Source organism: Aspergillus melleus, assembly GCF_016097325.1.
Source record: "Aspergillus melleus strain CBS 546.65 chromosome Unknown contig7, whole genome shotgun sequence".
NCBI classification, from domain to species: Eukaryota; Fungi; Ascomycota; class Eurotiomycetes; order Eurotiales; family Aspergillaceae; genus Aspergillus; species Aspergillus melleus.
In genome coordinates, this window is record NW_025763376.1 from 1 (window position 1) to 23322 (window position 23322).

The following is a 23322-nucleotide window of genomic DNA, read 5'->3' on the forward strand; positions in this document are numbered from 1 at the left end:
TGCAAGCAGGTAATCAAGTAAAGGATCAAACAAGGAATCAAACGAGGTTCCAACTGGTCAAGTGGGATGCAGCTTATTAGTGTAAGGAACATAAACCATTGAACGTAGGTATGTATTAGCAAAGAATAAGCTGCATGGGATGCAGCAGCTGGGTGCGGGCAGAAGCCCCTATTTATGATACTGCCTACTACCAACACGACTGCCAGGAATCGGGAGATTCCTGACGGGAAGTTCCATATGGAGGGATCCTACCGGCAAGTTCATGGGAACATGCCGGAAGGTTCCTGACACATGCCCGGTCATGGAGCCACGTTGTTCCGAGTCGTCCCTTCCCCGAATGCCTCATGTATTCAGCTCAGCTAGTTCCGCACCTATCGTAGGTCAATAATACTGTTCTTTTCCTTCTTCTCTGTTCACTACTTTGGCCGTAGGGTCCTCGGCGAGCCCTCCACGTAGTGGTGTTGTGTTGACGTGGCCTTCGCCCTGCATTGCATCCCTTGCACCGTCACGGCACGGTGCCTGGCTCGATCCCCTTTACAGTAGATGATTGAGCGAGTGATAAGAGGATTTTCTTTTTGTTGCAGAGTGGCAGCTATAGTCCGCCGTATCCCGCTATGCTTGGAGGACGATCCCGAGTGAAGGATGGAAGGTTCCTGTATCTAGTCAGGCCTCGTTAGCATATAAGGGCACTAGAATCCCCCGTTAGATAGTTCCTTTCCTCTCCATGGGAAAATTGCTTGACTACGAGTCATAAACAAACTTGTCTTTTTACTAAGCTCCTTTGTAGACCGTCACACCAACGTACCCCCAGCACTTCCGCAAAGACAAGAAAAGCCTATATAGGCGGGTGCAAGATTATAGAATTGGGTGATCGGGAATAAGATTATGAATCAGCTGCTCTCCTGTGAGCTCGCCCTTAACCACTGTCCCGAGCCGCCGCGATCTGAAATCTCTCTGTTGTCTCCTGCGCCAGAATTCTTTTTCACTGGCCTCTCGTAGTGTGTCTCCCCGTCTTTCTTATAGTTTTCTACCCGGCCAACCTTTAGCATCTCTTCTACCTGGCCTTTCTCCGTGACCGGCAGTCCAGCTATCTCTTGCAGATAAGGAAAGCAGACCCTGGCCAGAAAGAACTTCGCTGTACGCGATGCGTGTTTGAGATTAGTTAGAACATCCCGTATATATTATAGATATGCTGTATGATCGGGTTCCCAGTGCTTACGTCACAGAACATTATAATATGATTCCTGAGACCACCACACAGCGTGCTGTCACCGTCGGTGGCAGGTGCGCTTCTACCACCTTCCGCTTTTGGCAGAGCTCGGTACCGTTGCCAGTCAATCCTGGGAAGGTTATCCACTGCGCCACCAGAAGACTAGAATACCAAGTCCCCAGACTTGGCTGCGCATCGCTCTTCATAGTGGTTCTTCGTGGTCAGTCAGACCGTCACATCGCCGAGGACCCTACGACCAACGTAGTACACGAAGTTAAAGAAAAAGAATGATATTCTTCTTCTACGATACTTGAAGATCTAGCTGAGCTAAATACATAAGACATTCGCGAAAGAGATGGCTCGGGATAGCATAATTCCATGACCGGCTGTTTAGGCATATATAAACAGAATGAAGCAGAAAAAGAGACTATATCTTAGGAACGCGATAGATGGTAGCAAGTGTGTGACAGTTACTAGTTTAATATGCTTTTATTGCTTGTGATCTGTCTATTACTTTTGTAGATTATATGGCGTACAGGCTCGAGATTCTACTTCATTCGGCAAAACGCCTGCATAGCCTGTCATTTCAATAGATAGGCTTCATCGGGTTAATGGAATTTGATTGATTGATTGATTGAGCTGCTTACCACTATCGCGGCGCTACAATGCGTCAAGAGAGGTCAGATTGGCATTGACAATAATGTTTCAAGCACTCTTGTCGAGCTCCGAGACCTTCCAATTCTGAAAGGTTTTGAGGAAGGCACGGACGAGCCACTACTTGTACCAGCAAAGAATGAAATCACGCTCAAGTTAGTTGATTGATCATCAATTACTCTAACTCTAACCACGTATTTTCGGCTCAATAGACATCTCCTAACGCATTCGTCCGGCATCGCGTACGATTTCCTTCATCCAGACTTGATTCGTTGGCGTAGCCTATCTGGGCTCCCCCCAACAATCTTTGACAATACGCCCCTATTAGAACGTGCATTTCACCCTCTCCCTTTCGAGCCTAGCACAGGCTTTGAGTACGGCTACTCCATAGATTGGGTGAGGGTTCTGATTACGCGCCTAAATTACATATGATTGGAGAACTATATCGTAAAGCATCTATGCGAACCACTGAAAATAACCGACTTGACTTTCCACCTAAAGAAGAGTGAGAAGATTCGGGCCAAGCTAACCCACTTAAGTCTCCGGGATGGCGGGATAAATCAGTGTTTCACCTCGAATAATCCCACTAGTAGATTATCTTAGATCCCGACGCGTGTGTGGCCTAAACCCGTTGCCACGACTTTGGTGGATGGGGAGCTTTTACCAACGGGCCTTCGTCTTCGAAGATACTTACTTCTCTTCTACGAGACGATGAACACGATAGACAGCTTCTTCAGTCCGATACCATCAAGGTCATGTTCCAAGCTCAATTGTCAGTCGCCTCCAAGGCGATGTGAAACCAGCCCTATCCAAACCGGACGATAACAACCGTCTCGGAGGGTCACCCTATGCGTTGCAGAAAAGTTGGGGACTAGCAGGCTTAATCATGTTGGAAGATCATTCAACGGGGCAGAAAGCCGACACCCTTCGATAATGTGGCCTATCAAATTTATACTGATGGATCGATCTCAAGGCAGGGCTATGCGGCCTGTATGCAAGCCTGCTCCTGCCGACAAGGGACCGGCAAAGTATTGAGTGGGCTCACAGATTCGAAGACGAAATGTATAAAAAACTGAAGGCATGCCGTTCAGAGATGCCAATTTGATTGTAACTGTGCGAGGCTGACCAATTCAATCCATAATTTGTGAAGATGGATAGTTAGTCCCACCGAGTAACTTCAACGTCCCATTACTTGTAGGCCCGCTTTCAACCCTGGATACCTGCATTTAGTTAAGTCCATTTGACAGCCTTTAGGCTTAATCTCAGAATTCAATGTTACTTTGGGAAGTGGAGTTTAGCATTCCGGATCCCCGGGTGATGTGGTTACATTCCATGCCTTACCCTGCCGCATGCAGCGAAACGGCCGGACAGAGTGAGAGCCGCCAGGAATGGACTCCGCAATGGGAAGACTTTGGCTAGTGGAGGTGTCATGGAACCTCGAAATGATGTCCGGCTCTGCCGCAGGTTCTTTGAAGTACCAATTTTCCAATGCCTACTAGAGGGCTGGTTAGCGCTGGACCCTGTATGTCAACCATAGGCCTAGGGTTAGCGAGTGTCCCGAATAGCGAGGCTGTACCTGTTCAGGGATTACATTCTCGATACCGATGAGATCGATAAGTGAGTCCTACCGCCATGAGCAGCTGCTGCCCACCTGTAGCCGGTGAGCTCTCTGGTCATCGTATGGTGGACTCCATCATTTCCGATCTTCTTGCACTTGCAGACAGTTACCAACGACAGACCCAAGTGCTCCTTTCCTATTTTATGCCAGAGATAAGGCGAATCGCGAAAGGCGTCCTGAGCGACCCGGAATGTGAGGGGGAATGTGAATTGCTGATCATCGCAAGGCAATGTCATCGGCAGGCAATAGCATGGGATGGCACCTTAAACTGTGCCCACTACTTCTGCCCTCTTAACGAATCTTCTCAAGATCAGCCGCTTGCTCGGGGTGCTCAGCGCACTGGAATCATGGACCATGGGGCACCACTCAACGTTGAATCTCCCGGAGCGATCCTGCATTCCATAGGGGGGCAGGAAACAGAGGGCCGACAAAAAATCGAACAGATATGGGTTACACTCTGGACGGAGATACTGAGGAACAGCCCGGGCCCGATCTTATTCGATCCCCCGATGAGTCCGCTTTTCAGCTCCTTCGACTTCCATCTAGATGCAATACCCCGTTACCTCTTTCGAACCTTCGACCCGAAGAGCTTTGGAAAGAGTGACGAGGAAGTGGTGGCTTCCCCAGCGAGCGAGAGTCGGACAGTGAACAGCAGAATTGACATACTGAGCCAGGAAAAGGGTTTTGCCATGTCCGTAGTGGACCGGCATATGAATCCATGGAGGGTTAAGGATTACGCGAGCCAGCAACCTGACAATCTGATGTCCTGGACGTCGTCCTTGCTCTACGCCATCCAGTATGCGCTCTATCGGCGTTATCACCACGGCTGCAACTCGAAGGATATCAAGATCTGCGTGGTGGATACTCGAAAGTTCCTTCGAGGGCAGTTTATCCATGCCAAGCGGCTTTTGCAGGCGTATTATACTCTCGTCAAGCGGGCTGATATGCGGCAATCTTTTGACCTCCGCCTTCTCGTCTACATCTACCAAAATGGAGAGTACCTGTCGCAGGGTCAGCTGAATCACAAGGGGCGATCGCGAGTGATTTCGCTGGCCCAGCTGGAGGAGTCCGGTTTGTATTCGCTGTATCCGGAGTTTGCAGATGTGCGGCGTCATACAAAATGGGCCGTCACCACGGCGTACCTTCGCCAGCTATGGACGATGGAGCAGATAACCACCTACAAAGAGCTGGAATGGGCGGTAGCGTTAGCTCGGCAATGCTTCGGAGGCTTCGGGGTGTTGGATATTGCCGTCATGATTCTCTGCTTCAAGGAACGTGTCGTTGGGCGGCGCATCACTAGTGAGACCTGCATTCTTGGAGGATTTTTCTGCAATCCCTTTCTCATCCGTTATCAGCAGACAATAATTTAGTTCCGAATCTAGAGACACCTCTGCCCGAATGGGGACGCAAGCCACAGGAGGTTCAGCAATACCTCATAGCCTCACAAGCTCTGCGGTCTCTGCCGCGAACTGCCTTCGGCGAGGCCTCAGAGGAAACGGACGAGAAGGTACTCCAGGCGCTTTGTGGCTGTTTCCAGGTTCAGGCATACGAGTAGATGCCATCATGGCATTCCATCCGAACATGGATCGCCAGGCTGGGGTTTTGCAGAGTTTAGATATGTACGACAGGTATCTACAGCACGCCAGACCTCTTTCTGCGGAACAAGGGCTCGGGCAGGTGCGACAGGGCAACGGTTTAGATACCAGCACCTACTTGTTTGTACTACTGGATCACACTCGGAGGGAGATTTAACCACCTAATACACAGCCGTCTATACGTGCACCAATCCTCTGCCCCGTCTACCGATAATTGGCAGTTGATAAACAGCCCTTAGGTCTAACTCATACTCAAGTAATCAAAAGTTGAAATCAAACTGAACGAGAAACACAATAGTGGTGGTCAAAGGCCGAACAGAAAAATCTCAGCTCGCTGGCCGAGACTGCCAGTCCCACTCCTCGAGAATCCGCCGCATCGCCGCGTCGTGCCCGGCAGTACACCGTAGATAGGAACAAATGGCAGGGCCCTCGACGACAGCACGATACCGTATCCACCAGATCAACCGGCCTGCCCGCTCGTACCACAGTGCCAGCAGCACCAAGGCCACGGGATCCCTAGCCCTCAGCAACTGGGCAAAGCAGGGCTGCATACGGGAATTGAATACGAGTGCATGAGAACGAGCCAGGCCTATGTCCACACATTCGACGTAAAGTCTGCGAAGGTATTTGAAGGCTTCCTGGTATGGGTTCACGTCAACCAGCGGGGGAGGGGGGAATCCGAGGAAGGACTGCAGGCAGCAGAGATGGTAGAGATCTGACAACGCTTCATCACCGGGTACGAAGGAGAGCGGGCGAGGGTCGCAGAAATCGCCGGGTCCCCAAAACGCATTTTGGCGCGGCGCGTACATGAGGCTATACTGCTCCGACATATCGTGGAAAAGACTGTCAGGTCGCAGGGGGTTCGTGAGCTTCCAAAGTGCCGATTTGGTCAGTCTCAGGCAAAGCCAGCTCAGCTCGCCCGGCCTTAGCGACCAACAGTCCTCGGTCGTCGTCACGGGGACCGAGGTGAAAGCCAGAATGCTGAGGAATGTGGTGGTGGCCCAGATGGTATCGCGATCGTCGAGCTGGATGGGGCTCGACTGAATAGAGCGCTGGCGATTGAAACACGATACCGCTCCCGAGTGCCTGGGGTAGTCGGCCTCCCGCAATTCAAGTATCTGTCATGGGTTTCCGTAGATGGAGAATGGCATGCATACGATATGGGGTCTACAATCCAGCTGGTCAGCCATCATTACTCTGCGTCAGTCGCCGGCTGCGAGGCCACTCACCCCCATGGCCCCTTGCAGTAATGGCTGCGGAGGCACGTTGATGGCGGTTTTGATCGTGCGGAATTGGAACCGGCCAAGTCTAGCCAGGCATTGTTCATCCAATTCGCAGGAAGAGCTACCATCTGTCGCCACCAGGGGCGGCGGCATTTTGAACTCCTGAGTGAGCTGCAAGTCTGTCGAAGGACCGGCGTAGTCGCAGACCACTCTGTACAAGCGGCACTTGGCGCATCTGGGCTTCGCTTCGTCACACTGACAGTCGAACTCGTTAGCTCCACTGGTTTGAAATCGGGGACGACGGCGAGATTACCTTCAGTCGTCGCAACTTGCAGTTCCGGCAGCCGTGGCGGGATTTGCGATGGGTGCGACGCTGTCGCCTCCAGGGCGCCTGCACATCCGAAACTACAAGCTCCATTGTCGCTGAAGAGGACGGGACTCGGTTCGACAGAGCTGGATGACTCGCCGAGGAGAAGGAGAGAGTGAAAGGTACGACGGCGCCACACCGTGACGGCATCATTGCTTCACTCCGTCAGGGGGACCGGGATCAAGTGCTCGGTGATCTCCAGTTCCCCCGTCGTCTCGTGCCGATATCGTGCACAGACAAGCCTTCCCTCGCCCACGCGCTCCGTCACTGCCAGAATGACGACGCAGAATCGAGCTGCTTCGGGCACGTCCTCAAATCTCATCCCCGTCGAAGCCCCCTGCCCGGTCGCAGACCTCGCCGCTTCTTCCTCCAGCCGGCTGACCTCGTGGACAAAGTGGCCCATCAGGGCCGGCTCCCACATGCCTTCTTGACAGGAATACCGGGATAGCAACGAGCTAGCTCGATGTCGGATCTCGCGCTGGCGACACTTGATCGCCGTGATATAGAGAGAGGGGATCAGACCGGAGTCGAGCACAAACGTGGGCCCCGTGGAGCGGGCTGTGTCGTCAATCAATAAGCTGCAGAGATCGACGATGCGTTGAAATGTGGAGGCAAATTGGTCGCAGTAGGTTTCGCGGTCGTTGTGGCAGGTGGTAAGCTGAAGAAACACGGAATGAAATTGGATCTCCAGAAAAGTGCAAGACTGAGTGTCGTCGGAGCTGCTCTGCGTCAGATGCTGAAAGGCATCCAGCCAGTGGGCCAAATCCCTTTCGAGGGTTCTCATATTCGCGAATAGGGCTGCATGCTGGGATGCGCGGAGCATCCTGATACCGGCGAATTCCATGCAACACCGCCAGGCTGCATCGCGCGGAGAATCCCGACAAAATTGCCCACTGAGGCTCAGCAGGTTCCCACGGATATGGTGGGCCCTGCTTGTGAGGCAACCCAGAAAGTGTCGAGCTTCGAGGAGGTCACTAAATCTCGAGGGCAAGAGGCGTCCCGGTCCGGGGGAGTCCAGGGCCGAAGCTATTCGGAAGGCTGGGGCTCGCTCACCGAACGCGGTGGAATCCACGTCCAGTTGCACCAAGATCTCCGTGATCTGCTCCACGCCCGTCGGTCGTTCTCGGGTGACGAGGAGGCACTGGTGTTCGCCGTTATCGATTCGGCGAACTTGGCTGGGTATGCTGGCCAGAACACGGAGGCCATTCTGCAGATGCACCAACACCCCGAGTCGGTTCCCCTGCAGCATTTCCAAACATACGAACAGGAGACAGGCGACCAGCGCGATTTCGGGATTCTGTCGGTCATGCTCAAAGCGATACAGTCGCTCGCGTAGCTGGCGGATCGCTTTGACATACTGGGCCAGGGCAAAACTGCGATGCGACTCCATGCAACCCGGTAGGCGTAGGGACGGACTTTGGCCGCGCGTGCTGCGATGCATGGCTCCCACGCCAACCGCTGCATGCATCACCGCGAATTCTCGATGGGCCAGAGGCAGAATCAATCGCTGCCAGATCGCGGAAGCAAACCATCCCTTCGCCTCCTGACTGGTATGGTCTCGGAAGTAGACAAAGCTCTCAGCCTCGGCAGGGCTGAGATGGGGGAAACAGCCCACCGCCGCGCACGGGGCTGGGGACGAGTATGTCCTGGGAATCAAGATCCGCTTCGCGATTCCGACCGAGGAAACCTCGTATCCGTCGCACTTTCTGCCCGTCGATGAGCATCGGTTGCAAACGGGTCGTGCTTCGTCACACTTGACGCGTCGGATCCTGGAGCAGCGTCAGCAGGACCCTTCATTTGGCGGCAGATGAGAGGAAATGCCGTACTTACCGACACGTCTTACAGCCAGTTTTCGATCTAGCGCCCGTCTGTCTCATCATGGCGCCTGGATGGCGGAGAGCAGACAGAGGTGAGAGGATCGTTGGTTAATGGTGAAAGGGGCAAACGTATGTCAGTCGTTATAGCCGGCGCTACTGTTACCTTCTTGGCCGGAGACTAGCCATTATTAGCCTTGCTTTTTAGTGTCGGATCTCCTGTCATCCGCCAGACTTCTTTCGCCTCATTGGCCGACGAGCGAGCGGTCCAATTAGAAGCTAAACCCATTCACTTTGGTGTTGGTTTGTAGATCGAAGGGCTGGTTGACGCAAAGTAGGGCCCGGCACGAACTGCCAGAGGGAGGGAGTATAAATCGCCAGTCAAACTCCCCAGGATCCTGTCCTTCTGCCACTACGGTCCCTTCAGTTTCCTGCATATTCCAGTCCTCGCCATGCCTGTTCCTATCCAAATCATTCATATCCACTATCGTGGGAAGTTTCTCAACCTCCTCGACTCGGACAATCAGACGCCTCTCTACCGCGTCAAAGTCGGTTCACACTTGCCGCAGATGGAGCTGTTCCGCGTCGAGCATGGCCATCTACCCTCTGGGCCTCGGGCAGTCCCGTTCCCTACGCCGTCCGCTCTCCCGATTTGCACTGCTGCCTTCAAGGCCGTCAGCCTGCAAGTGAAGCTCAAGGTGCGCGGCCAAGAGGTCCGGCTTGAGCGCGAGAGCCTTCTCACCAGAACCTACAACTTCCACAGCCCCGCGGCCAACGTTGATTTGACCTGGACGGCCGACGGAGTCCTGACCGGCGACTACCAGCTGAGCGTCGCTCACGGTGGCGTCATTGCGCGTTTTCGCAATCGGCTGTTTTCCAACCAGGAGGTTGGTACCTTTGAATTGGTGGGCGATATCGAGGACAGGTTTCGGGATGAGATTGTCATCAGCGGGCTGGCGATGCTGGCGATGGTCCAGAGCTTGAACCTTGCTGGCATGGTCTTGGTCGGAGGGAGCATTAATTGATTGCCCGTTCGGCCAGGTGTTTGGTTTTTATAGTCATGGTCGGATGTTTCTAGGTCCACCTTCATAAACGGGGACGTACATTCTGCTAATATCAGTTACTGGAACTTGATTTCCGGTCTTGTACTCCGTATGCTCCGCCAGCTCCGTCATGGTGACTCATGACCCCTCTTCGGTTTCAGTATTTTAGGCCCGCTCTCTGCTTGGCTATGCTGTATCGCACATCATACATAGATCTTTCAAAATGCCGAGGTCTCTGCCACAGCTGTACGAGGGATCCGACGGCCTCTTCTGCAATCTGTGCGGCGGCAAAATCGGAGGTGACGACGAATACCTAGCTAGCAGTCCATGGTCGGCGATGATCCTCGATGCGAATGACGACTGGCGCGAACAGGTGAGCAGACAGGGTTTCGCGGAAGGACAGCCCAGCGACCTGACGAGTCTTTATTTCTCGCTGCCCTGGATGTGGAACCGCTTTTACCGGGCCAGTAAAGACCCCTTTAGCACATTGCCGGAAGAGAGTCCCGTGCTAAAAACAGGTCCTGATAGTTATCGATACCAAATGGGGACTGCGTCATCAATTCAAATTAACCGGAGTGGGGATTGTGACGCCTTGCAACGTAGAGAGGGTCCGACTACCCATTGACGTTGACGATATGGTGCTGGGGGACCCGAATCTCGTCCCGGAGCGCCTCGACGAGGCATATCTAGAACCAAGGAAACATAGATCCAACTGCGATGACCATCGGTACAATCCCATCGCCTACCCTATGCACGAGCGATGCTGGGCGTTGATGACTCGCATCGTCGACGTCAAGATAATTACCGCGCATTTGAGAGAGTTCTGCCAGGTTATGTGGCAGACTCGACAGAGCATTGGGCCCCTCGGTTCCAACACTTTGGCGCACAAGTACCATGAAGAACCGTGGTGGCCCAATTGGCGGCGCATATTTGGAGACGTATCTGGTCGGTGCGACCCCTATTATGAGGCAAGGTTCACAAAGCCGCTCGAGTGCACAAACCGAATGTACGCCTTACGTGACCCCTGGAAGGTCCCCGAGATCTGGACCGCAATCAATCGCGAGAAGAAGCGATGGCTTTCCGAAGAAGTGAGAAGGCCACGCAGGCGACTTGCTATCCGGCCAACGCTCCCTCTCACGCAGAAACAACGAGTCTTGCGGCCAGTCTGGCGAAACGCTGCCGCAGTTGCTCCTCTTCCTCCAGAGCTGACCATGATCATCATCGAGTACCTGCGCTCTCCGCGAGAGGTGCGTCTTTTAATGTGGGTCTTCCCACGCTGGGCTCATTCTCTGCCTGCCTTCTACTGGCGCCGGTTGTTTATCCGCGAGATGATCTTGGAAGACGAGGATGATCAGATTCCTGGACCCGATGAATGTCACTGGCGGCGATTATTCTACGGTATCGATCGGATAGGACAGACTTCCCATGGCCTGCGCAACCGCCAGCGTATCTTGGCAGTTTTGGAAACCACGGGGGCGGCATTCATGGACAAGTTAGGAAATCACCATGAGCAGAAAAGGAAACGTAAATGGTGGGCTCCGGAGGGATTGCGAGAGATTGAATGTTCTTAGCTTCTCCAGAAGTAACTGTTCGCCCTGACGGCTTTTCTAGAGACGTATAGGCAATCAGAGCACGGGATGGCGGCGTACCTGCCTAACGATAATGATGATGTTTCGAACACAGTAGGTGAAAGACTTGATAGTATTTGTTCTACTCCGACTTCAATGGTTTCTCACACGAATTGAATGCAAGTATTACTCCATACAAGGGATTAAACACGATATCAGAAATCTGACTCGTTATAGCCCAGAGGGCGTTGTTGCCGGGGTTTGGAATTCGGTTCTTGGTGTCGTTTTCTGCCCTCAGGCCTTCTTCACAGTTCGCCCGGAAGAACAAAATGCGCTTGGCTTCTCGGACCTGACCGTGCATGTAAGGCCAACTCTGAATCGCCCACACCCAGCCCGCTTTACACGTCTTTTTTTGGTCGTTCAGTGCAAGGGCGCTGTGCACGAAGGGCAACTCTCTACATGGGAAGGTGGAATCGAGCAGTTGGCCGATTATCTATATGCCGAAGTTGGGGACCGCCAGGGCAACGATCGTACAGCTGCATACGGCGCCATCGCCGTTGGGCGGCTGGTGAAATTCTTTAAGTTTAGTTATGCCACAGGCACCGTGAGACACTGGTATCCTGGCCACGACAATGCTCCATACATGATCGGAAGAGATTGCAAGAATATCCAGCTAGTCCTGGATCATATACTGGAAGGTCAGATCATGTAATGGAAGGTCACCAACCATGAATCGCTTTTGGCGTGTGTGAGGTTAAAGACCGGCTTCTATACATCTGTGGAATTGGAGTCCTAATAGCTATAACTTCGAAATACGAGAGATTAAACAGAATTGGAGTTGTCAGCGCAAGACCAAACGCTCGATCCCCCGGCGGCGTTATAACTGTTGATAATGGTGACAATAGACGCATACGTGCCACACACAGTAAGGAATGAGCCCAGTAATACTACAAAAACGCTCCAGCACACCATAAGCGTAAGATTCGGAGTTCTGCTGGCTCGGAATTTGCCCCAGTTGTCGTAGAGCCACATGCAGCCCATGGGCTGGAAAGCCATCAGGGTTCCGAGTAATGCACCGACGAGTGCCACGAGGTCGTCAAAGACTGGAATGGCGCTGGCGATGACATAGGCGGCCACGGTGATGCCAAACGTGCATGTCAACCAGGTGCCCCAGTGGGTCACAGTGTTGGCCGTGAGGTGCCGCGAACCACGCAGGATGGTCACGAAGATATATTTTCCGGGAAGCTAAGGTGCCGTAAGCATCCAGGTCATCTCCGTTGGGGGTCAAGAGGGACAAGACTAACATGAACCACCAGCATCGTGGTCACAAGCAGACCGGGCAACGCGAACCCGTAGCAAACCTTCTTCATCAGCACCCCGGCCGATCCCAGGGCGGGCGAGGCGAGATAAGATCCGCAATAGCAATATACGACGCAGCCGATGGTAATGTAGACGGCTACCACGGTCCCTTGGCAGATCAGCAGGGCACGAGTATAGTACCGCGGATCACGCATCTCGGAGATGATGGGGAAGAAGGCAGGAGTGCCGGTGAAGGCGAAGACCAGTCGACAGACGGCCGAGATCGTTTCTACAAAGTTTCCGTCGCCGATAATCTTATAGTCCGATACCCAGGGGACGTCCTTGGGAGCCGCTGACGGGCGATCTTGAACACCCACCGAGATAGTGAGGATGATTACTACGGACGGAGGTTAAGAAAGTTCGCAACTATTGCGTCAGGGAGACAATCAGCAAAGTACCTACTGGATGTTAGGATGCATATGAGTCCGATCCAGGCCAGCCATGACAGGCGGCCAAGCGTCCGGATACTCCCAAACCCAAAGCCCACGATGGCGACGATGGCAGTGAAGATGGCGGTGCAAGCTCCGTGGGTCGAGACGGCGTTCAGTCCAATGGAAGCACTCAGAATACCCGATGCAGCCACGAATGTCCAATCTATTTCCATTCCCTGTTATCAGCATGCTTCAGGCCGGGGAGGAGTTAAGGCTGATCACGTACACAGACAGAAGGCAACGCCAAAGACCACTCGGCCGATCTGGCCAAACATCAGGCCACCGGCGTCATCGATCCCGTAGACCTCGCGGTGCTGAAGCTTGAAAACACCAATGATATAGTCCGACCAGGTCGTGGTTATCGCAACACCACAGAGCGTGATGATTCCGGGCACAATCCCCAAGGTGTCGAAGGCGCTAGGAATCGAGAGCACGCCTAAGCCAATCTGCGTTTTCATCATGAGAGCCACCGTTCCCAACCATCCGACCTAATCCAATCAAGGGGGTCATGTCAGCATGGCATCGGGTAGCGATGGAAGCCCCGTGCAGGGAAGCGCGTACATTGCGATAATTGGGGCCATCCTCCGTGATTTCTCCGAAGACGGCATCGTGGGCATAGGTAGGATCCTCCCGGACCTCACCGACCTGCATCGGCAAGGAGGGGGACTCTTCATCGGGCTTGGTCTTGTTCATTATGGGCGTCCTTGAAAAGGAGATAACAACGGAACCTGCCTTAGACCGCTTCGGGGACGGTGGGGAGTTATAAGGGGCTCGCAGCCCCTCAATCCTCGTCTCACCTATCGCGGACTATGATATAACAAGCTTGCTTCCAACTGGAATTGCTGCCATTCCGCGCCCGGAGGCTGTGATGTATTCACGCTATCAATTCCCGTCTGTCAACCATTGGACTTTCCCCTATCTCCATGGGCCCATTCAGCGGGGACAGGATAACAGGGTGGAAACCGGGGTAGCGCTAGCAAATTTCTCCATGCACCATGGCATCACTCGGAAGGCCTCCCGGTGCTCGTCGCCAAGGTGGACATTGTTATCAGGCGCTTTCGCAGTGATCGGCTCGGGAAGCCATCCGCCTTCTCCAGAGGCGGGGAGAGGGTCATGGATGGCCGAGTGTGAGGTCCTGGAGAAGGGTGTAGCCCCTCATTGGCCTTTCGAGGTCTCCATAGTTCCCTAACGCATGTTTCGTGGGGAGAATGGGTCATCTCTACGCTGGATGTACATGCTGTCATATATGGGGACTTCGACGAGTGGATGAAGATCCGCTCGGCAGCCCTTCCGACTTCCCCAGATCCGGGGTTGGCATCAATCAGAATAACAGGACTCGCGCGGGGTATCTCTCTGTCCTCGCTCACTCTCAGTCGTTGCCAATCCTTGCCTACTATCGCTTTTGGCAACTAGACTCATCTCGTACAGGAGGACCGCAGAACGGAAGCACCGGGAAAGCCTCCTATGACCCGACCCACTCGCGGCCAGACCTAGAAATACTACCAGGCGCATAGAGTGATGCTATCAGCCTACTACGAAAGATCCCTGTATTCGACTCTCTCCGAATACATGCTGTGATGTCGCTTCGCGGGAAGAATGCTATCGTGACGGGGGGGTCCCGCGGAATTGGTAAGGGTATCGCTCTCGAGCTCGCCCGTCGAGGTGCCAATATTCTTCTTACCTACCAGAGCTCTCGCATTCAGGCCGACGAGGTTGTGGCCGAGGCTCAGAGCTTTGGGATCGATGCCGTCGCAGTGGAGGCCAGGGGAGTCGATCCGGCGGCGCCGGCGACGGTGGTGAGCGCCGCAGTGACTCGATGGCAACACATCGATATTATCGTCAACAACGCGGGCACGCGGGAGGATTTCGAGTTCGAGGATATGACGTACGAGGCCTGGGAGCGGCAGTTAAACGCCAACGTGCGATTTCCCACCTTTCTGATCCAACATGCCACCCGTCATTTCGGCCCGGCGCCGCGCATCGTCAACTTCTCCAGCATCTACGCACGGGACGGACATGCCGGTTGTCTGGCCTACGTGGGATGCAAGGGGGCTATTGAAAGCCTTACGCGCTCACTGGCACGCGAGTTGGGTCATAAATACAACGCCACTGTCAATTGCATTAGCCCGGGCCCAGTCGGCACCGAGCTTTGGGCACAAAGTAACCAGGACCCCGAAGTGTCCAAAGCCTGGCAATCCACTATTCAAAATACACCGGCAGCCCCTCGAGTCGGTGAGGTTGATGATATCGCGCAGATCGTGGCCTTCCTGTCGGAGGAGGGAAGTCGATGGGTCACGGGCATGGTGGTGAACGCCAACGGGGGGTTGATGTTCAACTGATATTGAAACTTCTCCGGGTCATCGATGATGGGCTGTGCAAATGACTACTTGATCGAGCCCTATAGATCTATTTGTTTTCTTTCAATCACGCCTATTTTTACAACACCCTCTGTTGAACAGTGAACAGCTTCAATTTCTACTTCTGCTCGGGTTCTTATGATACATGCCACTGATCTCCAACCCGGAATCCTTGGGGAAAAGGATCTGTCGGGTCTAATACCATTTGCTTGAACCCCGTAATCCATGCACTCCCCTTCACCGTTGGTAGCACCGCGTCGTAGCCCCCTACGCGGGTGGTGCCTCGAATGTGGCACTCAAAGGAACTGTCGATGATACTGCGGTGATCGAACTTTTCACCCACAGCCAGCTGGCTCCGGGCATGTAGAACGGCCATTCTTGCTGAGCTGCCGGTACCGCAGGGACAACGATCGAACCGCCCGGGAGACACCACCACCGTATTAACCGCCACCTTCTTTCCCTCGGAATTTTCCTGCAGCGGTTCGGTAAACTCCAAGATGCTGACTCCGCGGATTTGGGGGTTTTCCGGGTGAACGGGAGTGAACGAGCGCTGAACGGCTTGCTTGATTTTCTCTCCCACCTCGATCAGCTTGGGGCCGTTCTGGTTGGAGATGCGAAGTCCCACAGAGGCCGCATCGACGATGGCATAGGTCATGCCACCCCAGGCAACATCCACCAACACGGTTCCCATCCCGGACACGTCCACCGGATAGTCCAGGGCAAAGACGAAGGACGGAACGTTATCAAAGGCGACGGCCTTGCACTTGCCATTCTCACAGTCCGCCGTGACGGAGACCGGCCCGGCCGCCGTGTCCAGTAGAATCTTGGTGACCGGCTCTTCCATCTTCACCATCCCCGTCTCGAGTAAGACGGTGGCGGTGCAGATGGTGTTCCCCCCGGACATGGGGGGGTATTCCTCGCTTTCCATGATGAGGAAGCCAGCGTCGGCGCGGGGATCACACGGGGGCAGCACGAGATTCATACACATGGCCGGACGTCCCCGGGGCTCGTTGAGCATCTGTTGGCGAATGTGGTCTGCTCGATCCCGGAAAAAGACCAGTTTATCGTACATGGTGGAGCAGCCCGGAGGATTGAGTACGCCGCCGACGATGACATCGCCTACCTCGCCGGCACAGTGGCAGCCCACGACGGTGATCATTTGGTTGAAATGCATGGTCCCGGTGTATCGGACTGGCGGGAAACTGATTCAACTCCAATATCTGAGCTTAGTCTGTCGGTGCAATCTGTCTCAGAACAGCAGGCTGGTTTAAATCACTGTCTACAGTCACTGTCCACCAGCCAGATGTTTCCACCCGGTGACACACGGCCCACATATCCGTAGTCCCAGCGTTGAGATAGGCCCTTATAGTCGGTATGTTTGGAGTCTTTCGGCTAGCTTCATTCTCCTCCATCGGTAACCCTACCGGTCTGGTCAACCCGCACTCCGGCCCCTGAGCCGTAGTTACATGCATCCTGGCTTTAGTCCACCGGCACGGCCAGCATCCGACCTGATATCTCCCGTAATACTCGTGGGTCGACATCTGGACTAATTCAAGCATCTCGAACTCCGGGTAATCATCGAATTAAATCTGCATATCAGGCATCTGGGAAAAAACCTCCCATCTAGGTTAGTCGCTATTCGCGTATCCACCGTAACTACGCGGAGATGCCGGAGATATCTTGAAATGTACATCTGCTATTTCCCTTATCATCCTGCTATCTTTATATTCTATCCATGATGCGAGTAGAGCCCTTTTACCATGACATTCCAAGTTGTTCCTACATTAACCGTGTTTTAGTTCTCCTGGATGATGCTTGATAACCCAGCTACCTGGGTAATCTCACTGTCCAGAATGAAACCATTTGGCACCTTCTCCCTATTAACATGATGTGCCCTAGACTGGGCTGGAATTCTTGCTCAGCCAATGGCTCTGTTATTCTTCTAACCCTTCAATTATGGAGGAAAGGAAAAGGACATGAGTTGGGGGGCTAGTCGACATTAGTGCTTGTATCATACAACCATTAATGCCGCACTGACTAGCATGGGTTGCTGGCAATCAAGCTAGACGTGTTTCTCTCCGACCGAAGCTTCATCCTACCTAGTGACGGCTTTGTTCCCACTGCGGCTGATCACTGGCCAAGTATCCTGTTAATGAACACCACCATTGATCCAATCGATCTGGTTTGCCGCACTGAAGTGGAATTATTTTTATTCTCTACGTCTAACTTCAAACCCCTAGATGCTTCTGAACTATCGTCAGCTTAGCCTCCTCCCCAAATAGACCCTTCAGACATGCTTCGTGCCGGTGAAGCAACTGAGGCGATTAAATGAATAAAGGGTCAACCATTATAGACGTGCTGCGATCAGCATGAAGACTTGCCACAGTCGTCGTATCCAGTGAAGAGTGAGTCTTATGGTGCATTTATCCTGCATGGACAAGCAGCTTCTGACGTGATCATTGCTAGTTAAGGCATTCCATGCATCTACGTCTATTAACTCTGCAACGGCAAATTCAAGAATACAATATAGGCCGCCTTCGCGGTGCAATGCAACGGCCCTCGGCTTAACAATAGCGATTAGAGAAATGAACTTTCCGGAACGACAATGTTTGTTTCGCCTGCGATGGTCGTGATGTTTGTTAGGCACGTTCCAGTATCGGAAGAGTCGGATCCGTTGAAGCAAACCACCACCTTGGCCAATTCTATATCACGAAGGAGGTAAGCTCCATCAATGCAGCAATATCGGTGCTATCTCCTTCCTCAAAATGTGCCTATAAATGCCTTTTTCAACTCGCAACCGGGCAAGCCTGTTTCCCTTCATTCGTTGGCCAATGACCACGGTCTCTAGCAACACCGTTTGCTCTTTGCTCTTGAATACAATAATATCAACATGAACCAATATTCGATCCCTGTTTGGGTCATTGTCCACCCTCGGCGCGAATGGACCTCTAGGCTCAACTTTTACACACTTGTCCTGCAGGCCCTGGCTGAGGATAATTTTCAGATCGAGACACGTCAGAACTCTATTGTTCCTGGGTGTGTCACTGGGTATATCATTCCAGCCCAGGCACAGGGGACCGTCTCGATCCGCCAGCAACGTAGGAAAATTCGAAGGATAGCAGAAGACACTGTCCACGAATACTTGCAACAGGCTCGAGATGAAGAATATCAGAGTAGTCAACAGCGTCGTCCGTCTCGACCGTCTCATGAGCCAACGGGGAGATATCGCGCATACCGACCCTCCTATAACTGGAGATAGACCCTTTCAGACGTATTTCACTCACCAGTCGCTCTGTCGCCTATTATCTCCCCTATGGCGAAGGTTTACCTTACTTTCCACATTACCTGTACCAGTCCAGGCAATTTATCGAATTGAATCTCATTCCTCGTCGTTTACCTTGTAACAGATTGGTTACTTTCTCTTCCAGTAGGCTCTTAAGTCATCCATTGACAATCATAAACCAAACCAAGGCTTGTGTCATCGGTGTTAGCCTTTGCGGTGTCCTCTCATGTGTCCTTTCCTGGAACTTCACGGTAGATAGCGCCAAAGGCCGTCTGGTTTGATAGACAGAATCAGCCAGGCAGCTGATGTTGCACGCCCTCTGATAGACTCCGGAAGATAATGCCAGGATAGAGGAGATGCCCAGGTTGGCAATCAATTCACATTGTGCATATGTACATATATACCTCCGTTCGGGTTCAATCAGGTTGGATCATCACCACCCATCCAAATGACACTGACCTTGAGTGATCCTTCATTTTTGCTCTCACTATAACTAAATGCTCTTTATGCGGCAAAATCAAAGAATGTCTCGATGCCGATGTGTGATGGTCCACTGCCCCGTGGATTCGGAGTACACAAACCAAGTCGATCTATTCAAGAAATCGCTGTTGAGCATTCCGACGGACGAACACCCCAAGGGCCAGGCTGATGGTCGAGTCGCTAAAGTCTTGCCTAGAGGAGAGAAAACTAACGATGACTTCTCCCTGATCCTCGCAGTGAAATGTGAGACCTCTGCCGAAGCCAAACTCCACGATCCTGGCCTACAGCGCGTCGCGTTCAGGGAGGCCCGCCAAGCCATCACCAAAATGTTGAACGAAGCCATGGTCCAGGAAGAAAAGGCCGCCGAGCGAGCAATGCATGAAAAACTTGCCTCCGCTATTACTGACTTCTGGTGAATTGTTCCTATTCTGTCCCACTGATCGATAAGTCGAGGAATAGCATAGGGACAGGCGCAATTTCATGACGTGCATTGTCAATGATATCCATTTCCAAGAAATTTCAGCTCCAAGTGACCTTGTAGGTAAATGTAATTCTTTTCCAACCTTCCTCGATCAGGCATCAGGTGAGACATCTCGTTCCAGGTGACGGTGACCGGTCGTCGGAGTGAGTGGATGTTAACCATAGATGTCAACAGGAATTCAAAGCTTGGGCTTTGAGATTGACTAATTCAGGCTTATCACACACCCAGGCAAGCCTCTTACTCGACCTGCCACTGCAGGTGCTGCATCGCGCGGTGATTCCGAGCTTCTCTCAATTTCAATGATGACCTTTGCATTTTGCCATCACTATCGACACTGTCGGAGAGCGGCTTTATGGAACCGCGCCGTAGAGTTGGTCCTTGATTGCGTCGGGCGTGTTCTCGCAGCGACGCCATAATCTCGAGATCTACAAGAGGTACAGATATCCCATTCGGACGGCGCTTCATGGAGACCCCGCATCATTACCTACTCTTAGTAATTTCTTTGCTGACCTCGGAGCCAGTGGCAGGGGACATCCACTCCTAACCAGGTGGGGAATATGACGGGGGATTCAGAGGATCGTGCGTCCATGACAGACAGGTATTCAAATGCAGTGGTGTGTATCAATCGCCCTGAGAGCTGCAGTTCGGTGACGTACAGGCCATCCACGTACTTTGGCAAGTCCCGTGCCTATCCCTAGGCTCTCTGTCTCCTTCGCGTTGTCTCAATCCTCCGGTCTCTCTTTATCGGCTCGCCTCCGCAATTATATGCGCCACTTGCTTGGGCATGCTCAAGAAGGGCGAATGAGAGGCATCCAAGCTGACAGTCGATATTTCTCCCATGCCACCTGCCATAGCCTTCTGGGCAAAAAGCGGGATAGCGTTGTCCTGCTCGGTAAAAATGTATGTGCACGGGATATCGTTCCACGGCTCGTAGGTATTGGGGATCTCGAAGGAGGCGGCCGTGTGCGGTTGCAGCTGGGAAATCCAGTGGTTCTGGGTGTCTGGAGGGAGATCATTGTAAAAGACATGTGCTGGATTCGACGCATGTGGGTCGTTCACCACCACTTGGTCTCCCTGACAGCGACGATCGTTAGAGAAATGCAATCTGCCAGATTAGATTCCCTACCCACCTTGTATTCCCACCAAGGAGGAGCCACGGCTCCGACTGCTTGCAGTAGCGACACTTGTGCCGGTATGGCGAAGGCACCCAGATAGACGACCCTTACGATTCCTCCCTGCTGAGCGACGGCCTGTCGCTGGGCGAGACCCAGCCCCTGAGCTGCTCCCGATGCCACGACGCCGCCATAGGAATGAGCGACCAGCGTGATCTGCTTGCCCTCGTCGGCCAAGCGAGCGAGAACGGCGTGCAAATGAGCCACGTCGTGCGTCAAGTTCTTCGGCGGCTGGCAATCCTCCACGGAGGGGTTGGCTACGGCCACCGATGCGACGCCCAGGGCATGCAGTTCCTGGCGGAGGTGATCGAAACAGGTGGGCAGGTGCCAGGCCCCCGGCACCAGGACGACGGTCGAGCTCATGGTCCGAGTCCGTAGGAGTTGGAGCGGGCGTGAATGGGACGATCGCTTGCGTTCGAGGGGGAGGAATCGGCTGCTCTTATCACCAGTTCACCAGTCACTGGCGAACGCATCTCCACCGTGGGTCCGCCGGGTGGGCCAGGAGGTGACTGGCTTTAGTCATGGCAGTCGCCGTTTCTCTGGAACGCACCCGCCGTGCGCTCTGCATTCATTCTGAACGAAGGAAATCGTGTCAGGAAGCTTTCTCCGAATAATCATCGGATGCCTGCGGAAGTTTCATCTCCCCAGACGGCGGGCCGCCCACGGTCGCCGTTCTGTCCGAGTCTGCCTCACGCTGGGGGGACATTTTGCTCGCTAGACTGATAAAATCCACGCGATCAATCTATACTGCTGAACTAGTTCGGCTGCTCCCCACTAGATCTAGATTGATGCAGACGCGACGTTGCTTCATTGGTCCGGCCTCGAAGCTCCGTCTAATTTATTACGGAAATTGCGCGGCTCAAGAATCAAACGACCAAACAAGAGAGGGAAAGCAGAGAAAGTCGAGAAGAAAAACAATTTGAAAAACGAACTGGGGCCAAGCATACGATCCGAGGCCCAGCTTGCAGATCGAACTTTGGCCCCAAAGGTTGTCTTCGGCCTGGACCATCCCCGGTCAACTGCAGGGACCAGTCGGCCATGCCCTTGACCTGCTTTTCCTCGCGAGGGTCTCTCATCTTTGCATAGACAGCGTCCGGGGAGAAGGAATCAAGAACGGCAGTGGTCCGCCGACCGAGATGTCTGCAGGACATGCCAGCCAACAATCGGAGAATCGCGGCGCTGCGATCGCCATAACGGTGCTGGCAGTTGCGTTTGTCGCTCTGCGCTTCGTCGCACGATACATCCGCGGCACTTCCTACGGGACTGACGATTATATACTTGTGATAGCTCTGGTTCGCACCCCTCCCTACCCTGGAAGCCATCTATCTGATCGCTGACCGAGGGCTTTAGCTTTTTGCCTTCGCGGTCTTGGGTATCAACCTAGCAAGTGTGTTTTCGCCTCTTTCGAATGATTGATCGGACAAGTAGACTGACCCCCAGATAGTGGTTCAACACGGCTTGGGGCTTCATAAGGATGATCTCCCACCGCAGAACCTCGAGACCCTCAGCAAGGTATGCTCCTCCGGTTTGCGAATGCACGGACTGGCACTCACGAATAGCACAGCTCCTAATCAGCATGGAGTGTGTCTACTGCACGACCGTGGGCATAATCAAGCTGTCCATTCTGGCCATGTACCGACGCATCTTCATCGACAAGGTGACACGCGCGGCAACGCTGGTGCTTGGGGCCGTCACCATCTCCTGGGTCATTGCCATCATCTTCGTCTCGATCTTCCAGTGTACTCCCATCGCCAAGACATGGAATCCCGCGCTTCCGGGTCATTGCATCAACCTGAAGGGCTCGTTTATCGGCAATGCGGTTCCGAACATCATGACCGACATCGCCATTCTCAGTCTGCCGGCTCGGCAGGTGTGGAGGCTACACGCGTCGCTCACCCATCGGCTCGCCGTCATCGGTATTTTCCTGTTGGGCAGCTTGTAAGCCTCGCGGTCCCCGGTGAATCGGTGGTCAGGACCGAGCTAATGTCGTCAGCGTCGTCTTCGCGAGCATCTACCGATTCGTCACGCTGTTCAGGTTCCAGCCCAGCGATATGAGCTGTACGTCTGATCTCTCCGTTGCATCGACATCGCCTAGAACTCGCTAACTCGCAGGGATAGGGACCCTCTCCGAAACCAATGCATGGTGCGTGATCGAAGTCGGCTCCGGCATCATCTCCGCATGTCTCCCAACCCTGCGGCCGCTCCTGAAACTGGTCTCGGACCGCTTCAATACGTCCCACGCCAGCCGGTCGCGAAGCCAGGGCCGGACGGGCAACAGCGCATTCGAGTCGCGGCCCCCGCGGTCGGGGCGGCGATACTGGCCGGAGGAATCAACGACGCACCTGGCCTGCAAGTCCGGTGACGAGTTGCCCCTAAGTAGCATCCTGGCGACGCGAGCCTTCTCTGTTCACTCGACACATTCACCGAATTGTTGATTGGGTTCATCGGGGGGGGGGGGGGGGGGTGTCCAAACTGCTGACGCGTTATAGAGACAAGACACAATTCGAACGGAGTAAACAAAACAAATAGAGCAAACAGAGCAAACAGAGCAAAGTAGGCAAACATGGCAAACAAGACAAACTCTCGGGCGCTCTCGGCCGACTCATTCAGGTCACCTGACCTGGTCATCGCGGCCTGAAGTCGGCCTGAATCGCGGTCGATGTGACT

At 53.5% G+C, this 23322-nt stretch overlaps 12 protein-coding genes across 13 annotated transcripts; 6 read left to right on the forward strand and 6 right to left on the reverse strand.

The window, feature by feature from the left end:
* Positions 1-3991: 3991 nt before the first annotated feature.
* Positions 3992-5037, forward strand: LDX57_010959 (uncharacterized protein; the record flags this gene model as incomplete). The annotated part of the gene is made up of 2 exons (XM_046092703.1): positions 3992-4781; positions 4838-5037. The coding sequence occupies 2 exons, from the start codon at positions 3992-3994 to the stop codon at positions 5035-5037; spliced, it is 990 nt and encodes a 329-aa protein (XP_045948681.1).
* Positions 5038-5403: 366 nt separating this feature from the next.
* LDX57_010960 (uncharacterized protein) lies at positions 5404-5907 on the reverse strand (the record flags this gene model as incomplete). Its single annotated transcript, XM_046092704.1, has 1 exon — positions 5404-5907. The coding sequence occupies one exon, from the start codon at positions 5905-5907 to the stop codon at positions 5404-5406; it is 504 nt and encodes a 167-aa protein (XP_045948682.1).
* A 372-nt stretch (positions 5908-6279) lies between these two features.
* LDX57_010961 (Zn(II)2Cys6 transcription factor domain-containing protein) lies at positions 6280-6718 on the reverse strand (the record flags this gene model as incomplete). Its single annotated transcript, XM_046092705.1, has 2 exons — positions 6280-6555; positions 6614-6718. 2 exons carry the CDS (start codon positions 6716-6718, stop codon positions 6280-6282), a joined length of 381 nt encoding a protein of 126 aa, XP_045948683.1.
* A 106-nt stretch (positions 6719-6824) lies between these two features.
* On the reverse strand, positions 6825-8764 carry LDX57_010962 (Zn(II)2Cys6 transcription factor; the record flags this gene model as incomplete). Its single annotated transcript, XM_046092706.1, has 2 exons — positions 8498-8764; positions 6825-8436 (listed from the first exon to the last, which is right to left on the reverse strand). The coding sequence occupies exons 1-2, from the start codon at positions 8545-8547 to the stop codon at positions 6825-6827; spliced, it is 1662 nt and encodes a 553-aa protein (XP_045948684.1). The 5' UTR covers positions 8548-8764.
* A 55-nt stretch (positions 8765-8819) lies between these two features.
* LDX57_010963 (uncharacterized protein) lies at positions 8820-9506 on the forward strand (the record flags this gene model as incomplete). The annotated part of the gene is made up of 1 exon (XM_046092707.1): positions 8820-9506. Exon 1 carries the CDS (start codon positions 8934-8936, stop codon positions 9504-9506), a length of 573 nt encoding a protein of 190 aa, XP_045948685.1. The 5' UTR covers positions 8820-8933.
* A 241-nt stretch (positions 9507-9747) lies between these two features.
* Positions 9748-11095, forward strand: LDX57_010964 (uncharacterized protein; the record flags this gene model as incomplete). Its single annotated transcript, XM_046092708.1, has 2 exons — positions 9748-9991; positions 10053-11095. 2 exons carry the CDS (start codon positions 9748-9750, stop codon positions 11093-11095), a joined length of 1287 nt encoding a protein of 428 aa, XP_045948686.1.
* A 722-nt stretch (positions 11096-11817) lies between these two features.
* Positions 11818-13575, reverse strand: LDX57_010965 (uncharacterized protein; the record flags this gene model as incomplete). 2 transcript variants are annotated; one of them, XM_046092709.1, is made up of 5 exons in its annotated part: positions 11818-12337; positions 12397-12788; positions 12854-13045; positions 13109-13370; positions 13444-13575. In XM_046092709.1, 5 exons carry the CDS (start codon positions 13573-13575, stop codon positions 11915-11917), a joined length of 1401 nt encoding a protein of 466 aa, XP_045948687.1. In that variant the 3' UTR covers positions 11818-11914. The 2 variants fall into 2 exon arrangements, with proteins under 2 accessions (XP_045948687.1, XP_045948688.1); XM_046092710.1 differs by having other exon boundaries at positions 11818-12788.
* An 884-nt stretch (positions 13576-14459) lies between these two features.
* On the forward strand, positions 14460-15221 carry LDX57_010966 (SDR family NAD(P)-dependent oxidoreductase; the record flags this gene model as incomplete). Its single annotated transcript, XM_046092711.1, has 1 exon — positions 14460-15221. The coding sequence occupies one exon, from the start codon at positions 14460-14462 to the stop codon at positions 15219-15221; it is 762 nt and encodes a 253-aa protein (XP_045948689.1).
* Positions 15222-15375: 154 nt separating this feature from the next.
* LDX57_010967 (proline racemase family protein) lies at positions 15376-16413 on the reverse strand (the record flags this gene model as incomplete). Its single annotated transcript, XM_046092712.1, has 1 exon — positions 15376-16413. One exon carries the CDS (start codon positions 16411-16413, stop codon positions 15376-15378), a length of 1038 nt encoding a protein of 345 aa, XP_045948690.1.
* Positions 16414-19067: 2654 nt separating this feature from the next.
* On the forward strand, positions 19068-19418 carry LDX57_010968 (uncharacterized protein; the record flags this gene model as incomplete). Its single annotated transcript, XM_046092713.1, has 1 exon — positions 19068-19418. One exon carries the CDS (start codon positions 19068-19070, stop codon positions 19416-19418), a length of 351 nt encoding a protein of 116 aa, XP_045948691.1.
* An 806-nt stretch (positions 19419-20224) lies between these two features.
* Positions 20225-21018, reverse strand: LDX57_010969 (alpha/beta hydrolase; the record flags this gene model as incomplete). Its single annotated transcript, XM_046092714.1, has 2 exons — positions 20225-20557; positions 20614-21018. The coding sequence occupies 2 exons, from the start codon at positions 21016-21018 to the stop codon at positions 20225-20227; spliced, it is 738 nt and encodes a 245-aa protein (XP_045948692.1).
* A 773-nt stretch (positions 21019-21791) lies between these two features.
* Positions 21792-23090, forward strand: LDX57_010970 (uncharacterized protein; the record flags this gene model as incomplete). The annotated part of the gene is made up of 6 exons (XM_046092715.1): positions 21792-21947; positions 22006-22042; positions 22100-22167; positions 22220-22593; positions 22649-22713; positions 22774-23090. 6 exons carry the CDS (start codon positions 21792-21794, stop codon positions 23088-23090), a joined length of 1017 nt encoding a protein of 338 aa, XP_045948693.1.
* Between the last annotated feature and the right edge of the window lie 232 nt (positions 23091-23322).